A 21,602-nucleotide genomic window follows, 5' to 3' on the forward strand; every position below is an offset into this window, starting at 1 on the left:
AGCAGGTGTGTATGTGTGTGTGTGTGTGTGTGTGTGTGTGTGTGTGTTTGTGCGTGCTTGAGCACCACAAAGAGAACTGAGTTGAATAAAACATCTGAATGAAAGAGTGTAAGCAGGAACAAAAGATGAATTTTCTCCCATTTAGATGAATGTGTAAAACAGAGCGGTCACATCACAACAGATAGTGGCTTTGATACTGAGAGATGCTCTCTCACTCTCTCACTGTGCGCATGTGTGTGCGTGTGTGTGTGTGTGTGCGTGTGTGTGTGAGCGCACGCTAGGCATGGCATATGATTTTGTTAGCTAAATTCTCTCTGTTTTTTGAAAGGCCTTGTTGTGTGTGTGTGTGTGTGTCTTTGAAGCCCTTTTTTTTCTATTTCTCAGGGATTGTGGGCCATAGATGCCTCCCTCTTATACAAAGACCTGGGAGCTCGACACAAACCTAAGGAGAGATCATCTTTTTGATATGGGCCTGATGAGTCTCTGCCGTGTGTGTGTGTGTGTGTGTGTGTATCTGTGTATGTCTGTATGTGTGTGTGTGTGGGTGGGGTGGCGGCTGTGTCTGTATGTGTGTGTGTGTGTGTCTGTGTGTGTGTGTGTTCGTTCATTTAATGAGATCACTAAGGGCCATACCTGGCAGTGGGTCTTTGAGGGATAAGTTCTGAACACAGGAAAGATGAAGAAGAATAGGAGGAGTGGAGAGTGGTGGAGAAAGGGAGAGCACACAACATTAAACAAACACACACACACACACACACACACACACACACGCTTCCCTCTCTCTCAAAAATATGCATGACCGCAAAACACATGCATACACGTGCACACACGCATTCACATAAAAACACACGCACACACACTTACCTCTCTTTCTTGAACATGCGTAAGCACAAATCATATGCACCCAGAGCACTTCATACACAAGTCTAAACACAAATTTCATTATCTTGCTATTATTATATTAGTATTACATATTTTTGCACAACATTGCCGAGTGGGAGGTTTAGACACAATTGTGTGTGTCGTGTTTTAGTAAGTGGTTTTAAAGTCTGTGGTTACGAGATTTGAAGCCTGCAAACAAGGGTGGGTGGTTGTGAATGTTGTTGTAAACAGTCTACAAACTGCGTTTTGCATAACTGTAAATAAAAAAGGGAAGTTTATCTTTGATTCTTTTAATTCCCACCTTCATCATGAAACGCTAAGTGACATTCTTCTCAGAAACTTCACCTCAGTCGCCCAAACTGAGGCCCCCCCCCCCCTCGTTTACACTTTGAAATCCAAAAAAAAATCTTCTTTTTATTTTATCCAGGGACGGAACTTTACGGAGATCAGACTGACTTTTCCCTCTCTGTCTTCTGCACGAAGGAATAATCGTATAAAGTATGTGCTACATGACAGATCACGTGCTGTAAAGAAACAGGCTGTTTTCAACCCCTTTGATGTTTAAAAAAAAACAAAACCACGTATGATCTAAAATCCGGACCGAGACATGCAAAAGCGTTCTTGAAGTAGAAAAGAATTCTGAGAGCCTTTAAGGTCAAATGTAAAACCTTAGGCTAAATAAATATTTAGATAGCTATTAGATAGATGTTTATTTACTCCCTTTGGCATTAAAAAGAGGCTCTTTGTTGTCGAAATATCCAACGCTGAATCTAATAAGTCTGTACAGTTTCAAATGCAAATGAGCTTTTTGAAATACTGACCAAAGCACAGGTGGGTTGTGTAATGAGGCAAGACAACTTCACGTGTTTTCATATTTCCATATTCATACTCAGTATATGGCATTATACTCTACGCCTCCAGTTATATACATGGAGATGGGGAGATGGAGAAAACTTACTCTTTCTCTCTCTGTCTCCCTCCCCCCTCACTCTCTCTCTCTGTCTCTCTCTCTGTCTCCCTCCCCCCCTCACTCTCTCTCCCTCCCCCCCTCACTCTCTCTCTCTCTCTCTGTCTCTCTCTCTTTCTCTCTGTCTCTCAGTCTTTCTTTCTGCTGTATTACGTTTTAGTTGGACATCACTTATTCAGTGCAAGATCAGTCTTTGAAATCTTGGAGTTTGTATGCAGAGTTGCGAAGCCAGGTCTGGTGAAAAACTCCAGACTTAACTTTGGCCAAAAAAGATATTGAAAGGTAAAAAAAAAAAAGGTTCCTTCCTTAACTAAGTTCACCGGCAGACGGACGTCAGCAACTGAAATGGTTGCATCAGATTTGCACAAACAATGGCACAGAGAACTGCAGGGGTTCACTGGTTTCTCTGCCAATCACTCAATGAATGGTTCTGATTGGGTGTCTCGATGAAAGATATTGGCATATCCAATGAAACGCTGAGTTTGCATATGGTAACGGTCATCGGACACTCAGACCAGTGTAAGGTTAGAACAGAGCATATAAAAATATGAAACATCAAACCCAACATGAAATGTTTATCAATTAGCAGAAAGAAATCAATGAAAGAAAAGTAAAATCAACAACAGATATCACAATATGTGATTAAGCCATAACTTCTCCACTTCTCTCTTCTCCTCACGGTTGCATATCAATGCTCTAAGTCCCTCTCTGTGTGTGTGTGTGTGTGTGTGTGTGTGTGTGTGTGCGTGCGTGAGAGAGAGAGAGAGAGAAGCCCATAGAGCATGCAGCCCATCAAACCTTGTACATGCTCTTTCCATGGACTTCTCTTCAATTCGCTTCTTCTTTTTTTTTTCTTTTCTTATTTCCTTTCAACAAGCTATTATTTTTTATTTGTATTTATTTATTTTGGTTAAGTTCTCAAAAGAAAAAAAGAGTGAACATTGCCAAATGTTGTCTGTCCCGCTTTGTCATCTGTTCAGGGTCATAGGAATCTCTCTCTTTCTCTCACTGTCTCTTTCTCTTTCCCTGTGTGCAGCTGCAGGTGTGTGTGTGTGTGTGTGTGTGTGTGTGCGCGCGTGTGTGTTTGTGATTAGTTTTCTCTACACCCCATCACTTTTTCCCTGAGAGCAAAAGATCCTCTCTCTCACTGAAGAGTCATATGCCTTATCCATCTCAGAGATCTCCTCACCTCACAAGAAGAACACCATCCTCTGCCCCCACCCCCCCCCCCCCCCCCCCCAACCTCTCCAGCCATCTGCACCATCACCCCATCTCTCTCTCTCTCTCTCTCTCTCTTTATTCTACTCTTCAGCTATGACAATGTTCTCTCCAAGTATTTTTTTTTTTTGCCCACCAAAGAAAAAGGAACAAAATAAAAAAAAAAAAAAAAGCACATTTCCGGAACTGTCCCAAAGCCCTTGAACTGAAGTGTATTGTCATTTGCGATGAAGAATGGTGTTTCAGATGAGAGGGCCAGAACAGAAAAACTTAACCTGGAAAGAATGTCTTTTAATTTAAAGTTGGAAAAGTTTAAGCAATCTCCACACAATAGTCTTGAAGGGCAGAAGGACACACACACACACATATATACGCACGCACATACACATACACACAATTTTACACACACACACACACACACACACACACACTCTGATCTACTGTGGGTTAAAGATGACTTGACATCACAGATGATGTCAAGAGAGAGTAACGTCCAGTAAAAAAAAAAAAGAAAAAGAAAAGAAAAGAAAAGAAAAGAAAAGAAAAGAAAAAAGTATCGTTAAAATGTTGACGCAGGAGCCGTGTGTCTCGTGTGTGCATCTACCAAAAACATCCCCACAAGCCTCTCTAAATAAAACGTATACAAGTGTGATTGATGGCTGTTCACAGACATGCAAATTCCACTTTATAAAAGCACATATTTCATTTTGCACTCCTCAGAAAACCTATTTAGAATGTCATAGATGATCATAGTTTTCATTTATGCTCTCTCTCCCTCTCTCTCTCCCTCTCTCTCTCTCTCACCCCCATCACAGCTGTTTGCCCTAAGATGACCTTCCGTTCACATTCCGCAGTGTTTGATTCACGTCTTCAGCTGTTGACGAGTCAACAGATACAGACTTCCAATCAGTTAGACTGCTTTGTTCAGTGAAGTGGTGTGAAAACATACATCCATGTTCCATCTGTCTTCTAACCTTCCTCTAGTCCTTGGCCTGTCTCTCTTCCATTCCACCTCTCAACAGTGTCTTCTTCTCGCTCCATCAGTATCACTCTTGTTTATTGTACATTATTCTACAAAACATTTTCTCTCACTTTTCCTCTTAAACAGAAACTTTAAGTGACCTCGTCAAGCCACGGGAGCTGCTGTCCCTCCAGGAGAGCTGTTGAACAGAAGTGATTCCACTTTACAACTCAAGAGGAGCTTCTGTTGAATTCCTCTCTCTTCATACCAGTGCTGTTGTTTCATCTCTCTCTCTCTCTTTCTCTCTCTCTCTCTCTCTCTCTCTCTCTCGTGCTGTCTTGTGTTTGTCAACCCCTCCCCCTTCTTCTCTGTTCTTCTGCTTTCCTTCTGTTAAAAACCTTTCACTCAAAATCTGTTTTATCTTGGTGTGTGTGTGTGTGTGTGTGTATATGCGTGTGAGTACAGGTGCAGTTATACAAAAAAACTTTTCTAGTCTGTTAATCGATGCCTCTATCACTTGCTTTCTTTCTTTCACACACACACACACACACACTCTGGGGATCTATATGAGTTCTCTGTTCAGTATTTTTCCTCCCCTGGTCTCAGTGTGTCTCCTGTCTCTCAGCTAAATGCTCCTCTTCCCCACACTCTCTGCCACTTATTGAGGAGCCTAAGGTCAGACCCCCTCAGACTAACCCTGCTCAGCGAGGTGACTGTCTGTGTGTATCTCTGTTAAATGAGAGGGAGAGAGAGAGAGAGAGAGAGAGAGAGAGAGAGAGAGAGAGGTCAAAGGACTAACTCTTCATAACCATCCGATACAGTAATCCAATACAATCCAATCTACTCTGTGGCTATCTCAGAGGACAGAACAACAACAACAAAAAAAACCCCATCAACAATGAACCGTTTACAAAGGTCACAACTAGCCACAGTGTCATTAAAAAAAAAAAAAAAGGAAAAAGGTTACATAACGGAAAATGAAAGATTGTGCTGAGGCTAGAAAACTGACTTGCCCAAGTCGTGTTTCTCCCCAGGGAAGGCAGCACTTCCTGTGCCTGTCCACCATCAGACAGCTTCCTGTTCTGAGGGGAAGTTCACCTTTTTTGACTTATGTGGACACCCTGGCATTTGCCAATGTCACCAACAGATTTTCGCTTTTTTTATATCGGTAACTTGGACTTTTAGCATGTGATGAAGTATCGCCATTAATGGACTAAACTTTCTTATTCTGAAAGCTAATGGACTGTGTATGGTTGATCTATCTTTAAAAGTTTTGTTTTTTTGTTGTTGTTGTTTTTTTCTGCCAATGGTCCTGCAGTCACAGGCTTGTTTCATTTGTTTGTTTGTTTTGACTTTTTTTTTTATTAGCTCTGATTTTTTTTTTTGTTTTTTTTTGGTATCTGTTCTTATCGCTTCCTGAGTGAAAGCTATAGAGCACTCAGATTAGCACACCGAAGAGTCACTTTGCCCAAAAAGCTCATCTTCTCCAAATCTCACTGTCTCAAGTGGGCCTACTTCACACACACACACATACACACACACATACACCACCAGCCGTCTACAAACTCATCAAAGCATCCACTCCAAAAAAAAAAAAAAAGAAAGAAAAAAAACAAAAAAAACAAACATACAAACAAAACGAACAAAAACAGATGTTTGATATCATTCAGTCTCCAGTTCTGTTGTTATACAAATTGACCTCCATCACTCAAAATTTCTATCACAGATGGGCCACGATAATGACAAATACATCTAAAATCGTGAAATTGCGTAGGACAGGAAAGCGAAGAGCGCAGGTTTTAATCTCAATAGAACTGTGGCAAAGGAACAAGAGTCTCTCACCACACCTGTGTCTTCCACCTTATCTGTCCTCAGACCACGGAGAAAAGAATGAATCATTCAGAGAGAAGAGAAAATTCACACACGGATATGATACATGCACAGAGAAGCAAAACTAGAAACTAATGAGTGTTAAGCCAGCAGACCATACCTTAGATCTATCATCACAACCTACTAGAACAGACTGTACAAGATTGTGTGTGCGTGTGTGTGTGTGTGAGAGAGAGAGAGAGAGCGAGAGTAGAGAGAAGGAGAAGGGGAGAGAGAGGGATATGAGGGGACAGGAGATGGGGGGTACTATGGGAACCGGGGAGGGGGGAGGACGGCAGAGAAAAGGAAAATGGAGTTAGGTAATGGAAGATGAATAAAAGAAAAGGAGTGTGATTCGGTCTGGTGGAGATGTATACACTGCACAAACATTACCCAGGAAAAGCAATCTAAGGGTGTGATAGTGTTTTTGGTCCTCTCATATAAAGGACAAACTCTCTCTCTCTCACACACACACACACACACACACAAACAGAAATCCACACATCACTCAATAATACAAAAAAAAAAAAATACTGTTAAGACTAACAATGTGTGTAGCGTAACAAACATAGCACTTGCTTGCCTGGCTGTGCTGCACTTGTGTTGGTCCAGTTCACAGAGCTGAGGCAAAAAAATAGTCTTATCTACATATGATATACAAATAATTCTACTGCATTTTAAATATGTTGATATGTTGTAGATGTAGATGCACATAAGATATTACATACCAAATTTCATGATACATCATAATATTACGTGAAGGCCACTCGTGCATGAGTTTTTAGTAAGTTGTGTTGTTTGCATGGGGGTGTGTATGTGTGTGTGTGAGAGAAAGAGAGAGAGAGAGAGAGAGAGAGAGAGAGACTGTATGAGCAGGTAATACGGCGTTGGTGTTGACTGCCAGAAATTTCTCTCGTTTGGAGTCCAGGATTAAAGATCTGCTGATATACATCCGCTTGTGCCGAGTTGTGAATATTTAAACAGCGGTAATTAAATTTGTGCCCTGAGATGCTGAGGTCATTGAGGTTAATGTTAAATGAAGACTCTAACGTTCTCCGGGGACAGAATTACCTTAAAAGGATTAAAAACTTCGTTGACCGCTACGGCCTATTAAACCATAGCAGCTTCCAACTCATCGAGAGAAAGTCAAACATACCTCCTCCCATACGCACTCGAAGTTCTCCTTCTAAATACTCACGACTTAAGCTGTTTAATTTTGATACTTAAAAAAAATCAAGAGGAATTGTGCTACCATGATGGGACTGGCTTAATAAGATTAAAAGCGAAAGCCGGAAACATTGGCTCGTGGCTAAAGAATTATGAAACCGTTTGATTGACAGCTAGTTAACTTCACTTAACCCTTCCCTCTAACAGTATTGACATTATGTAGTTTAATGCCCGTTTGAAAGCAATTTTCCCGTGTGTCACTTTCATATAGGAAAGGGATTGAACTTCGATGAGTTTTTAAGGTCAAAAAACCCCACTTAAGAAAAGTTCACGTTATTCCTCCCATTTTTAATCAAGTGACGTAGACTAACGGTCATCAGATTTGCAATACAAATACGCTCGCTGGTAAGGGATCTTTAAATTTCAAACATATGAGCTGGTATTGGAACGAGGCTCGCGCAAATCATCTCCGTCAATCTCCGTAAATCTGTCTGAGATTTGATGTGAGCATTAAGAGATCATAAAATGTACCGGGGCCTATATTTTCCATCGTTAATGTATATCACTCCATTTCTGAGATTACGGTCAGGGTTGGGGAAAAGTGGCACAGTCGTGCGTAAATCACAGGTAAAACGTTGGCTCGACGACCGTAATGGCTTTCTCAGGATGAATTGGGAAATTACTGTGGAATAGTCCCGCATCGCAACTGTAACCTTGCTCTTCCCCAGTCATACTGAACTCCAGTTGAAAATGCTCTAGTCTGATTTACACACTTACCCGTGCGGCGTTGTCTCTTTAATTCGCCTGCCTCATTTTCAAATGTACAGCGTTTCTTTGATTCAACAAAACCCTTTAGATTTCTTGTAGGCCTATTTGTTTGGTGTCTTTGCATCTCATTACAAGGATGGCGGTGATGTGATTCAGGAATTCCTCATCTGAGAGACTACCTAAATAAATAAATAGTGAATTGCCACGTTTTTATGGCAACACGATCTGGCACCAGGGCCACGAGATCAAATATGCTTGCAGCTGTAAATGCGCGGCCTTACTCTCGTCGGATACTTCGACAATGGCTCCCTCTGCCGGTCAAAAGGGGTAACATTCAGATTTTGTTTGACTGAACGTCTTGAGAACATTAGATTGGAAACCCCAAGCAACGCGAGGTAAATCTGAATCAAAAACTGCAGAGTGTCCATTACACTGACAAACGTAGTGTTTTCTGAAAAAACAATGCTTTTTCACATATGAATCATTTGCTTTTAAACGTCGCTGGCATACTGTCTGTTGAATGTGTTGAGGGAAGCGTGTGAACGAAACCAGAGGCTTTGCTCAGATCACGTGACATGGGATATTTGACGCAATATTCTTGCGACTCTATTTGACAGCCTCATGTGAATGTCGCTATCCCACAATAAGTGAAAAGGTAAGATCAAATGTTGCTGCATTCAGTTGGTTTACTGTAACTATGTGCACTTTCAGTCATAGAGGTACGACTTAATCCAGCTTCAGATCAAGGAGTAATTAGCGGAGGGTTTGTATGTTTCATAAGTAAAGTGCGGCGCCTGCTCAGTCGGCAAGGTCAGAATCGTCTTTCTTACCGAGTGACAGGTTAGCCTTTAAAGTTGACATGCAAAACTGACTACTTTGTCAAACGCCCTTGGAAGAAGGACTCGAGTGTGCTCGAATATTTGTAAAGGTTCGGTGAACTGGTCGATCCGCGTAATCGAAATCATGATAGAGAGGAAAACGCAGCTGATAATTTAAGGTTACGCAACCCAGAAAATGTTGCATATCGTCGCCCTCCAACATTAATTATTCTGTGCACCTTTTGAATTTGAAGCCAAGCTGAGTATGCAAAAAATCACAGCTATTGAGCGAAAACGATCATCTAATTGTGTCGTAAGTAAACTCAAGTGATGTCATCACTGCCGGTCTTCATGGAGGTATTCATAAGACGTCTCTCTCTCTCTCTTTCTGTGTCTCTCTCTCTCTCTCTCTCTCTCTCCCTCTCCCTCTCCCTCTCTCTCTCAGGTGACGGTGGGATGTTGCAGCAGGCTGATGTGCAGTGACTGAGTGATTGTAATCCTTGTTGCTCCTAAAACTAATAGTGCCCAGATGACCACTAGATTGATAGGACGATGGGCACGCTTGTTACCTCGTTGCCCCCAAGCCTCCGCAGTCGCTGCCCGCCTCCAGGTACCTGTGATCCAGTACCCTGAGCCACTGTGGTCCCAGGCTTGGCTTCGCACCTCTGGGCGTTTCCTGTGTCATGACAGGGGTCTTGCGCTGGAAGAAGACGGAAGCATTCCATTCAAGCGGACAGAGTTGGAGGAACTCGTTGACCAGGCCAAGTTGGCGGAGGATGTGCTGCGATTGTGGGAGGAGCGAGGAGGTTCGGCCAATCAGGCGGCTAGGTGCCTGATCCGTTTCAGCCGATTGGCGGCTGAGAAAGGCGCTGCTGACAAAGCGGAACTGCTACAGGACCATCGTTTAGCTGAGCTGCTGGAGACAGCCAACTCTCAGGTAACGGGCCGGATCAGAACTGCACTGGAATTTGGACTGTTGTGGGAATACAGTGCTCAGGTGTTAAAGCAATCCATTTTCACCACAGCCGTGACTTATGCTCAGTAACTGATGTTGATTTAACATTCATAAGCTCAAGTGACTGCATTCAGGTTGTTACATGGCTTGTTGAAGATCATGGACCATCTTCAGTTCAACTGGGTGCAGACAATTGCATGCACTCCGTCAACAGCGCTTTGGTTCTGTGGTTTCATGTGGAGTTTTGACGTTATGTACGAATGAAGACTCATAGTCATGGACATTGTTTCGTTTGGTTTGGGCATTTGTCGTTGGAAGAGCAGGTTTGTCAAGAGCATGGCTTACAGTTGTGTTAAGATCCTCTTTCTTTCTCTCTCGCTCTCTCTCTGTCTCACAGGTAGCGTCGGTGTGGAATGGTAACCTGGTGAGTCTGTTACGATCTCTCTCTAGCCTGGGTTTGCCTCCCAACTCGGTCGTACTGCGCTCTCTACAGACAGAGGCCTTATGGAGGCTTCGCCGTCTAACATACCGCCAGCTGGCCTTCCTGGTCGACTGGGCGACCATTCTCAAAGCAAAGGGGTAAGGCTGATAATCAAAAAAAGGCTCATTCCATGACAACGCACCCAGAATTCAGAACTTTTCCCGGTTCACGTCGTGGATTTTCTCGAAAAAAAATCCATGCGGAAATTTCTATTAAATCCATGGGACCTTGCAAAATCCTGTAGCTCTACTCCAAATACTTTTTTCAGTTATGAGTTTTTGAAGTTTGGTCCTCAGAGCGATTCTTTGACGATTCCTTGTAAGCCTCAGCAATTGCTTATTGTTCACTGGATTGGGTTGAAATTTGTACTGAACATCCAGGAAACCCTAAGGACACATTGCAGCATGCATCCTAAATACACGTAAATAGTTGTTGCGTAATGTCAGTAATCAGATTAATAAAAATAAATTACTTGGACGAAGAATCTCCTGACATCATCTAGTGACAAGACGAATAGGTGATGTCATTTTGTTCCGTGTGTCTGGAGAAAACTATTAGTCTTAGTGCATTAGCTCCAGGGGCGTCATGCGAGGTGGGGGGGCGGGCACAATTAAATAGGATGCTGTGCTATCACAGGTTACGACTGGATAGCGAGCCAGAAGGCTAAACAACCAGTGAGGGATAGCTACTAACTTTAGCTGGTACTAGCCAACTATCTTGCAAAGCAAACTATGCCTATATTTCTCAGATGCAGTTAAGTGTGTATAACTAATTGCATTTCATTTACACATGTCTGATTGTTACTATAGTGTGCAGCAAACCAAGCCGTTACAAGCTGTAACTTACAAATTTCCTGAACCCAGTGAAAATCAGGCTCAGTAGGCATCACGCAAAGATAGAAAACCTTGAAGTCGGCATAGCACAAGTATCTACCTGTGAAATAAAATCACTGAATGCAATATTACAGCTATTTTCAAAAAAAATATTAAATGATGAGAGAGTAATATAACATCTTTAAATTTTTTATATGTCTGTAATGGATTTGAATGCTTTCCTATGAGAAAGTTTCAAGGGAACTAAAATAATCCCTCTTAGGAAAATATACAGTCAAAATATTTTAAAAAGTGGGTTTTTCAGCTACAAAGCTATATTTAGCAAGATCTGTGGCACTCCGTTTTTTATGCAGGACTACATAACTTAGATCCAGTAGAACTGTATTAATACTACATAGAATCAACATTTGATTGCAAGAAAGTGAAAACTAGTGAAGATGTTAATTTATGAAAATTAAAGCTTCATTTGGGTAATTTATTTTTTTGCATTAATTTGATGACTGACATTCAGCAACAATTATTTACATGAATGCCCATTGCAAATTATCCTTAACGTTTCATGGATGTTCACTATACATTTCAATCCAGTGAAACATAAGCAATTGGTGAGGCTTGTGAAGAATCGCTAAAATGACCAAATTTAGCTCTGAGGGACAAACTTCAAAAATTGATCACTAAAAAAGTATTTGGAGTAGAGCTATAGGATTTTTGCAAGGTCCCATGAATTAATAGAGGGTTTCATATTCATTTTTTTTGAGAAAATCTATGATATGAACTGGGAGGTCTTAGGTGAGTTGGTATGGGATGACCCAAAAACATCACCAGTAATCGGTGTCTGCTTAATTAGTCACATGCTGATGTGTCCTGTTCAGTATAGTGAATAAGAGTCATTGAAGAGAAACAATGCAATACAGTTTTTCAAAATATATCTGTACATGCATCTTTATGTGTTTATAGATATTGGTTTGGTCATTATGAATGTTGCTTTGGTACTGGTGTGAATGTAATTGCATTGCCTACTGATTCCAGTTAACTTTATCTAAGAGCCAAGTCAACAGAACTGCCAAAGGTGCTGTGTCTAATGATGGTTTTGATCTCACGGGACAAAGAGGTCGTATCAACACCTATTTTTAATGTTCTCACTCTGTGTATGTCAGACAAGACGATGAAGCACTCACATCAGCTGTGCTGAAGCAATTGGAGCTTCGTTGGACTGAACTGACTGATCCCAGAACAGTCAGTACGCTCATGGGACGCGCCCCGCAGCTCTCTCCTTCCCTCATGGACAAACTGGAGGACAAGGTAAGAAACTCTCACACGCTTTCACATAAACCCAGGATTATGTCTTAATACAGTAGTTGTGTCATGTGCAGTTTAATACAGTGTGTTAACACACTGGGCTAAAACAATATGTTACTACAATGTGCTATGTGCTATAACATAGCGTGTTAATACAATGACTGTGTAGTGTCCGGTCTAATACAGTGTGTTTTGAATGGTCCAGGCTGGTACAGAGTTTTGTTGTCTAGGCTAAAGCTATGATGTGTAAGCTAATACTGTTTGTGTTGTTGAGGCTAGTGCAGGCTAGTCCAGGCAAGCACAGTGTTCTTCTGTTGTCTAGACTAGTACAGGCTATTCCGGGCAAGCACAGTGTTCTTCTGTTGTCTAGGCTAGTACAGGCCAGTCTGGGCAAGCACAGTGTTCTTGTGTTGTCTAGACTAGTACAGGCCAGTCTGGGCTAGCACAGTGTTCTTGTGTTGTCTAGGCTAGTACAGGCCAGTCTGGGCAAGCACAGTGTTCTTGTGTTGTCTAGGCTAGTACAGGCCAGTCTGGGCTAGCACAGTGTTCTTGTGTTGTCTAGGCTAGTACAGGCCAGTCTGGGCTAGCACAGTGTTCTTGTGTTGTCTAGGCTAGTACAGGCTAGTCCAGGCAAGCACAGTGTTCTTGTGTTGTCTAGGCTAGTACAGGCCAGTCTGGGCTAGCACAGTGTTCTTGTGTTGTCAGGGCTAAAACAATGTGCGGATCCAAAATAAGATGTTGTTTGGGTTAATGCAGTGTGCTATGTATTGCTGTAGCTAGTACAGTGTTGCTAGTAAAATGTTATTCTTTCTGGTCTAATTCTGTGCTGTCTTGGTTAGTACAGTGTGTTGTCTGTTGTCCATGCTAATTCAGTATGCAGATATAGTGTGTACTGTATTGTCCAGGTTAATGCAGTCTGTTGTCTGTTGTTCAGGCTAATTTAGTACGTAAATAAATCGTGTACTGCATTGTCCAGGTTAATACAGTCTGTTGTCCAGGGTCGTTCAGTATATAAATAAATCGTGTACTGCATTGTCCAGGTTAATACAGTGTGTTGTCTGTTGTCCAGTGTCATTCAGTATATAAATAAATCGTGTACTGCATTGTCCAGGTTAATGCAGTGTGTTGTCTGTTGTCCAGTGTCATTCAGTATATAAATAAATCGTGTACTGCATTGTCCAGGTTAATGCAGTGTGTTGTCTGTTGTCCAGGCTCTGGAGTTGGCAGAACATTTCAGTGCTGAGGATATCCGCAGGGTGGCACTGGCATTGGCATCTCAAGGGCGCAGGGCTGTGCCCCTGCTGAGGGCACTCTCCTACCACCTGCATCAAAAACCCTCGGCTGAGCTCAACCCCCCCTTGCTACTCGACATCGCCTACGCTTTCGGTTAGTCAGCAAAACCGTGGTTTATGGGGACACAAGAGCTGTATGCCTGTCTGTCAACCCTCTGTCTGGATGAAATGTGCATTCTGTAAATGTGAAGGACTAATTGGAACAGTTAGATCCTGGATTTTCACTTTGAATCCCAGACCGGAGGACATCAAACGACTGGCAAAAGATTCCCAGGGTTTGTCCGGGGCTCTTCCAGGAAAATTTTTTTTTCCCTTCGTTTGTCGTTCGGTTATCATTTAGGATAATCATCAGAAGTTTATCATTTCTCTCTCTCTCTTACTCTTTTTTTTTGTCTTTTTAATTTCCTCTCTCCAACTTCAGGTAAGCTGAATTTCCACCAAACTCAGGTATTCCAGAGGATTGCTGCCGAACTCTTGCCTAATTTATCAGAGCTGAATCCCATAGACGTCACACGTTGTGCAAAGTCCTTTGCTTTTCTGAAATGGCTCCACATACCTCTTTTTGAGGGCTTTGTAGAGGTTAGTACCCTCAAAACATCCACAGATGCCACCCACTCACACTCTAATGTTTTGTCTCTTGTAACAGACCAGTGCTTTCACACTGGAATCCAGTCAAGTGATCTTTTGAAGCCTCAGCTTGTGCTTCCTTGGTCTGTGGGCCGTTGTTTTTTTTTCACTGTGATGTCTTTGTGATATAATATTTTCACACATCATCGTCTCTCTTCTTTTTTTATTTCCTGTTCAGCACTATGTGAACAACAGTCAGAACTACAGCACAATGCAGCTGTGTAATCTCCTCATGTCATTGGCTAGACTCAACTTCCATCCCAGCAAAGGGGAGGAGTTTTACAGAAAGGTAACTGACTTTTGTTCATTTTTCAAGCGCTCTTATCCAGGAGGACTTACGAAAAGAGCTCACAGTTTGATTTGGCGAGCGTTAATCTCAAAAAGACACGTAACATTGTGTACGCGTGCTTTGATCATTTTAGGCGTTATTGTGGATAAATGATAATACAAAACTAAAGTATGAAAGCAGTGCTTAAACGCCAATTATTATAAATTGGGAGGCATCTAATTTTAAAGTGATTCATCAACTACTTTAACATGATGAGAAATGATAATCCTGCAAGGCAGAGACACACAGTTTGATAACAAATCAAGAATGACATATTTTAATTTGTAAGAACACCAGAAACTTGGATAATGCTTTGGATAATTCACATTATATGTAGAAAAAAAAAAAAGTAGTTTGACGCCTAGAGACCACTTCAGAGGTTGTATTTACGTAACACTGATAGAGATCTCTGTATTGTGTATGTGTCTGTCTGTGGTTTATACACAGGTGCACTCTGTTCTAGAAGGAACGCTTCAGGGTTTAGAGCCATTTCTGAAGACTGATGTGATCTGGTCTCTGTGTGCGCTGCTACAAGTCAAGCCGGAGTATGTGGCAGCCCTGTCTGACCCAGCCTTCCAAGCCAAACTCACAGGTAGGTGTGTGTATGCATGCATTTGTGAGTGTGTGGTGTGTGTGTGTGAATGTGTGTTTGTGTGTGGGGTGAAGGACGGGGGGGGGGTCAGCCACCTCCCAGAGTGACGCTTTTTTGTGACACTTTTTGTGAACACTGAAACCGTCCTCTTTATTCGAAACACTTGTTTTTGATTGATTCTCACTGGCCACATTATGAGTGATACTGACCCTACACCAGCCTATATAAAGACTGTAGCCCATCTGTTAGCATGCACAGTTTGTCAGCTTCCAACCTTAACCTCAGTTTCTCACTGACATGGGGTTTTACAATAGTGATGCTGACATGGGGTCATCAGTGTCACCCCTGGGTTGAGAGTGGACCACCACTCAAAAACGTCCAGACTACAGCAGATCTGCAGTCAGAAACTGACCCCTGATGAAGGACCAGCGCAGGGATCCTCCCCCTTCAACCCACACGGTTTTCCTCGGCTTCAACCTTGAAAGTTTATCGAAGTGAATTTTATTTGTCATTGACGTCTCTTATCACAATCCCTCAAAGCCCTTGCAGTACCACCACAAACCACTAGGGGTCAACAAGCACCCAGTTGCTTTACACAAATTATACATAGCAACAGATGAGCTATAGTCTCTAACTGTGTGCCAACAGGGTGTGTCTACAACATTGGTGTTTGTCATAAAGGGACTGATGAGTGTGTATGTGGGCCGTTCGTTCCATTTGAGTTTTGCTCAGTTACTTTAGAATATGATCATGTTAAAAAGTTAGTTTAATTCTGTCGAATGTGCAATCTCTACACAAAACAATGATATTTTGAATTCAGTATAGTTAAAAATGCAAACGTCTAGCACACAACATTATTTTCATTCCATTTCGGAGTCGAATTTTTGGCAGGTTTTTTTGTTTTTGTTTTTTTGTTTCTCTTTAATCTGCTTTGATGTGCATCTTCGAATTATGTTTGCAATACCGTGCGCCACCAAGAGATGGCAGCATACTGTCAGTGTTTTTCAGTGTCCTTGAATGTCAAGCATGTCTGTCTTCTTTAACTGAAACTACCCTTGAAACCATTGCATTAAATTGACTCAGATTAAAGTAACTCAGGTTATTGAACTGATTAAATTTACTTAGCTTTGATCTTTTTTTAACCTTGTTACCGGACTCGCCCTTCTCTCTCTCTCTCTCTCTCTCTCTCTCTCTCTCTCTCACGCTCTTTCCCTCTCTCTTCATTAGCGGGTAGCGCAGTCCGTACCGAGAATTATCGCCTCAAACTTCTTCACATCGCTGCCTCTGCAAAGTTGGAGCCCAAGGGATCTTTGGGAACTTCTGCTGCACCCTTCACAGTGCACATCCCAGTCCCGGAGGCCAGAGAAAAGACACCCACCCCTTTGCAGAACGGGTTGAACACGGCTCTCCTGAGCCTGGCCGGTGGAAGGACACAAGCTCTCCGCACCTCAGTCAACACAGTGTACGGCTGGACTATCGGTTAGTTTGGGCCACAGTGCTTTATCCTCAGGGTCAGTTAGGTTTTCATGTTCTGGCGATTGATGAGGGAATTGACCAATCAAGATGTGGCATGTTTTATGATACGCGTGAATATACATGTATCATCCAATCAAATGAAAACTTCTAACTTTGTCTTATGTATGAGTGATACGGTTTTGATTGTCTGTTGATTGATGAGTGAATCTTCCAATGTGATTTGGCTTTTTTTTTTTTTATGATAACTATATGTTTTGTCCAATCAGATGGAGAGCTGGTGGTGGATTCTGAGAATAAGCCCATTGATTTGGAAAACCTCACAGCCCCTCACTTACCTGGAGGCGGTGGAGCCAATGCTCTCCCCGAGGGGGCACGCAGGTGAGAGAGCCCCAAGTACACATACATACACTTTCCCATTTACAAAGAAAAAAAGACAACAACAACAAAAAAAAACCCATCTACATTAAACAGGAACCATTGTTTTCTGGTTTAACAATGTAACTGCTCCCATAGGAAACACAAAGAGAGACAGCTCTGTCCTCTGCCCTACAGGAAAGGCGTACACACTTGACGAAAAATAGCAAAATCGGCCTTGACTGTGTGTGATTTCCTCTGAATAGTTTTCCTGGTTGTGTGTGTGTGTGTGTGTGTGTGTGTGTGTGTGTGTGTGTTTGTGCAGGATTGCATTTGTTGCCTTGGAGTACCCCAATTTTATCTCAAGGAGTAAAGATCTTCTTGGACGCTTCGCTATGCAGAAACGCCATCTGCAGCTGGCGGGATTTTTAGTGGTGGAGGTAAGAGTTGGAGAGGAACAGAGAAAAGGGGAGTGGTGAAAAGATGACAAGGAAGAAGAGAGAGAGAGAGAGTGAGAGAGAGAGAGAGCTGAAACTGAATAGTGCAGGTGTTTATAAATATAAATAGAGAGAGTATCAGAACAGAAGAAAACCCTACTGCATACTGCCTTATATCTGACTACACCCTAGTCAGTTTTGAAGTTCTCTATACATACACTTACTGGTTTGTCCTCCATCCTATAGCCCTGTTTTGTACTCTCTCTCCCTCTCTCCCTCTCTTTCTCACACACACACACAGACAGACACATAAAAGATGACTGTCTGGCTTCATATGATGATTATGATGATGATGGGCTAATTTATGATTCAGTAAACTCACAGCAACATGTCTGCTTGACATACACACACTCCTACACACATACACACACACACACACACACACACACGGGCGTAAACATAGTGACGACAGAGCATTATACTTACACATTCTCTCTCTCTCTCTTTCTCTCTCTCTCACACACACACACACACACACCAAATACCATACCTAAGATGGTCTCAGGACCTGTGCGAAAACACCATTAGCTAAGAGCATTAGCTGGTTTGCAATGTCTGTATAGTGAGTGCTGCTCCTCCACAGCAGAGTGACTTACACAAACAGAACAGCCATCTCCCCCTCTCACACGTTTGTAGACATCCAGACATCGCTCCTTGTTTCTCTCAGTGTAGCATAGCATGGGTTGTTAGACTGTCTTTTTTGTTTGTTTGTTTTTGTTTGGGGTTTTTTTTGTAATTTTTTAAATTGTATTTTTTTTTTGTAAATGCTGTCGGAAATAAGACTGCTATGCATACTTTTTTCCTGATATTTTTCTTCTTTGTCAATCAAAGTGAACCAGACACCTGTGGACTATACCTCGGAGGTGTGATAGGTTAATGATGTGGAATAACATGTGTAAGAGGCTGAGTGTATACTGTTAAAAGTCAGTTAATGATATCAGGTCTTGGAAGCCCACTGTCATAATTTTATTAGCTTGCTAATTCAAGAGCTCAGTAACTCTTATCATTAAATTTCACCAGCATCACTTAAAAAAATATCCAGTTGGACTAAAAATTGGATTCTGTGTGACTGTAATCGGTCCACCACGGATGCGAGTTTTTCTTTCTATTTCAAGATTTCCATTGTGTCAATGCTAATAACTTCAGCTGATTAGCCTTATGCTAACTGAATTGAATCAAGCTACAAATTCAGATCAGCCACTCTGACGGTTGAGGTGATCTCTCTCATATTACTATTGCACAGCCATTTTGTCAACACTGAGTAAGACCCAGAGAAGCTAAGTAGCTAATTATTCCTTGACTCAGTACGCTTTTCGGTGTTGTAATTGACCTCTGCATGTAGCTCCATTGCTAACGCGAATTAGCTGTAATGCTAACAGAAGAGGAGGCATAATGTGGCCGCCCCACACTGGTTTTTTGGAATAAAAATAGCTCCAGGAACAGACAACTGCAGCGGGGGAGAGGGGCTCTGTCTGCTGCATCTAGGCCAATCCTGTTACCTTAGTGCCTCACAGGGAAGAGTTGGAACGAGTAAACTGGCTATTTCACAGCAGTGGCTCATGTATCAGATGTTCACTGCATGTCAAATGATACATGGCAGGTATAGAAATAGGGTTCAGGATGTCCTTTGAAAAAAAAAATGTGTGCCTTTATTTTATTTATTTATTGTTTTGTTATTATTATTTTACATAAAATGATGATTAATGTCCAATGCAAAAAAGAATGAATGAAAAAGATTTCTTTTCAGTGATCTTATATAGTATTTTGGTCTCTCAGTCTTTGTATTAGCTGAGATATTTTGCTCATATTGTTCTTCTTGACCTCTTGTATCCTTTGGCAGGTACCATATTTTGAGTGGGCGGAGCTGAAGTCTGATTGGCAGAAAGTGGCGTATCTGAAAGATAAGATAGGAAAGGCAGTGGCCGAGGACATGGCCAAGTGAAACAGTAAAGTCTAAAAGTCTTTCCAAAAGCTACAAAATTTAATTATGCTCACATAAAACAGCACAGCAGTACAGTGCGGCTTACCAAAACCAACAAGACAGCAGGAACAACACCAGAAAATCACAAAAGCCCCAAACCGAACTGGAAAGTACAGCAGAGGTTGTCCAAAAGTCCAAGAGTTACAAACTGCCCATGCTAGTAGAAGAACGGACTTGAAGGTCTGAACAGAGAGATGATTGGTCCTGTGAACAAACGTCAGATTACCGTCAACTGAGCAGCACACTCAGAGAAACACAAAGACAGGGGGGAAAAAAGCTTTGGATCTGTTTGAGTGTTTTCAAACAGATGGATGTGGAACATCAACAAAAATCAGAGAGTTCGATATATGTTAACTGAAGGGACTGAACATCATCTATCTGTTTAAGTGCAGATGCATTATGTACCCCAATGCAAAACCAGAGCAAAAGAAACCAACCAGTGTCAAGATCTAAACAAAAAACACAAACCTAAGGGTTCTAGAACACAGAACCTTCAGTATGGAACCTTCATCACCATCTAAGAAGCAGACTTTGGACCAGGAGAATGCATGTGAACTGGACACAATGAACAGGAAACATGACTGAGCATGCTTAACGGACAAGTTCTATTCCCTGAGTCCTCAGAAAGACAAAGCAAGATTATCTCTCTGAAAACTCTCCAGCCACTAATAATAAACACACACTTACCTCCCTGTTTTAATCCAGTTGCCTAGACAACACTTTTGGGCTTTCCTTGTTGCCAAGGAGACAGCTGGCAAAGCTGAACCAGATGGTTAAGGATAAAGGGGTTGCCCAGAAATTGAGTGCAGTATATTGAAGACACCTTTATTTGAGACCTTCAGAGCTATTGAGATGGTAATGATTGTAAATCAGTGGATCGGGGACATTAAACAGTATGTGGTATTTAAAAATGTGTATGTGTTCCATCGCACGATATTTGTTCGCTTGTAATCAGATCTCTCTCAGTGTTTTTTTTTTCCCAGTCAGTTTCACGCACATCACTTTTCTGACCACTGACGTTTTGTTTTGTTTTGCTATGCCCCAACATTGACAAAATTAATCAGTGATGATTAATGTGATGCGTAGTTAGTGAATTAAATCTGGTGTGCGGGCGTTAGGGTTCATCATAAACATTTAGAACTGTGATCTTTTGTTGGAGTGCACTGAGAGAGACACTGATCTCTAAACTCTGACTCATTAAAACAGAAGACTTTAAATGTACTGTATATTATTGCTCATAGGTGTTTCTACTGCGTGTTCTGTGAACTGTTGATAATTTAATTACAAAAATTCAAATTCTTCGTTTGTAAATGATTTATTCTTCACAAAGGTTTTCCCGGTCTCGTTCGTCTTTAACGACACACAGTTCATACCCCGGACCTAGCCAGAAAACAAACACCAAATCTTATGTTCAGATTTGATCCTCTGGAACATTCTAGAACGGAGGATTGCACGGCCGGTTATTTGGAACTCGGTTCCCGTCCCCTTTTGCTGATGCTTGGGGCCAGAGAGTGAAAGATAGATGTAATTTTAGTACATTGCTGATGGCTTCAGTCTTGTCTTCCACGCTCCTTTGAGAGCTGGAAATGTAGGGTGGTTAACTGCCGTATGACAGCACTGCTGGCTACAGTGGGTATTAGCCCATAGTTCGTTATTTCTGCAAAAACAGTCAAACATCCCCCGACCAAATCTTTTCGGGGTCTGTTTTTTTTTATCTAGACCCGATGGAACTGAGCCCCTGGTCTTCCTAATAGAGCGGCGGCCGTCCTAGGACCCTGACAGGAGATCTTTTCGCCAGAGAGAATCTTAGCGACGAACTAAGACGTTAAAACGTGGAGACCGAACCCCAAGAGACTCTGGATTCGGTTATCTTCGCACCCTCGGGTTTCATTTGAAAATGAAGTCAAAACCGAAGTCACAGTGGAGCTGCTCCACCCTGCACTGCTCAATTTGCACTGCTGTCGTGCTCCAGACGAAATAAATAAATAAAATTAAAAAAAAAAAGAAAGACAGAAAAAAAAAGGACCAATCAGCTATAAATTTCTCAGGAGTAGGGCTTGGGAGGGAAAAAAAAAAAAAAAACCCTCCATTTTAGCTTTGTCATTTAAGTCCAAACTATGCTGATTCATTGCTGCTATGTTTCCATGCTGGCAGTCTGTCGGGAATTGGATGGACCATCTCTCCTGACGTTTTGACTAAAAGTGAATATGACATAAATTTCTCTCTCTCTCTCTCTA

General features: G+C 41.9%; 1 protein-coding gene across 1 annotated transcript; it reads left to right on the forward strand.

Moving 5' to 3' along the window:
- Positions 1-8,442: 8,442 nt before the first annotated feature.
- On the forward strand, positions 8,443-20,612 carry tbrg4 (transforming growth factor beta regulator 4). Its single transcript, XM_030783569.1, has 12 exons — positions 8,443-8,487; positions 9,096-9,587; positions 10,003-10,184; positions 12,077-12,221; positions 13,430-13,604; positions 13,932-14,089; positions 14,316-14,426; positions 14,913-15,057; positions 16,285-16,536; positions 16,800-16,911; positions 17,213-17,327; positions 19,225-20,612. Exons 2-12 carry the CDS (start codon positions 9,180-9,182, stop codon positions 19,324-19,326), a joined length of 1,905 nt encoding a protein of 634 aa, XP_030639429.1. The 5' UTR covers positions 8,443-8,487; positions 9,096-9,179; the 3' UTR covers positions 19,327-20,612.
- Positions 20,613-21,602: the final 990 nt, after the last annotated feature.

This window comes from Chanos chanos, chromosome 9 (assembly GCF_902362185.1).
Source record: "Chanos chanos chromosome 9, fChaCha1.1, whole genome shotgun sequence".
Lineage (NCBI taxonomy): Eukaryota > Metazoa > Chordata > Actinopteri > Gonorynchiformes > Chanidae > Chanos > Chanos chanos.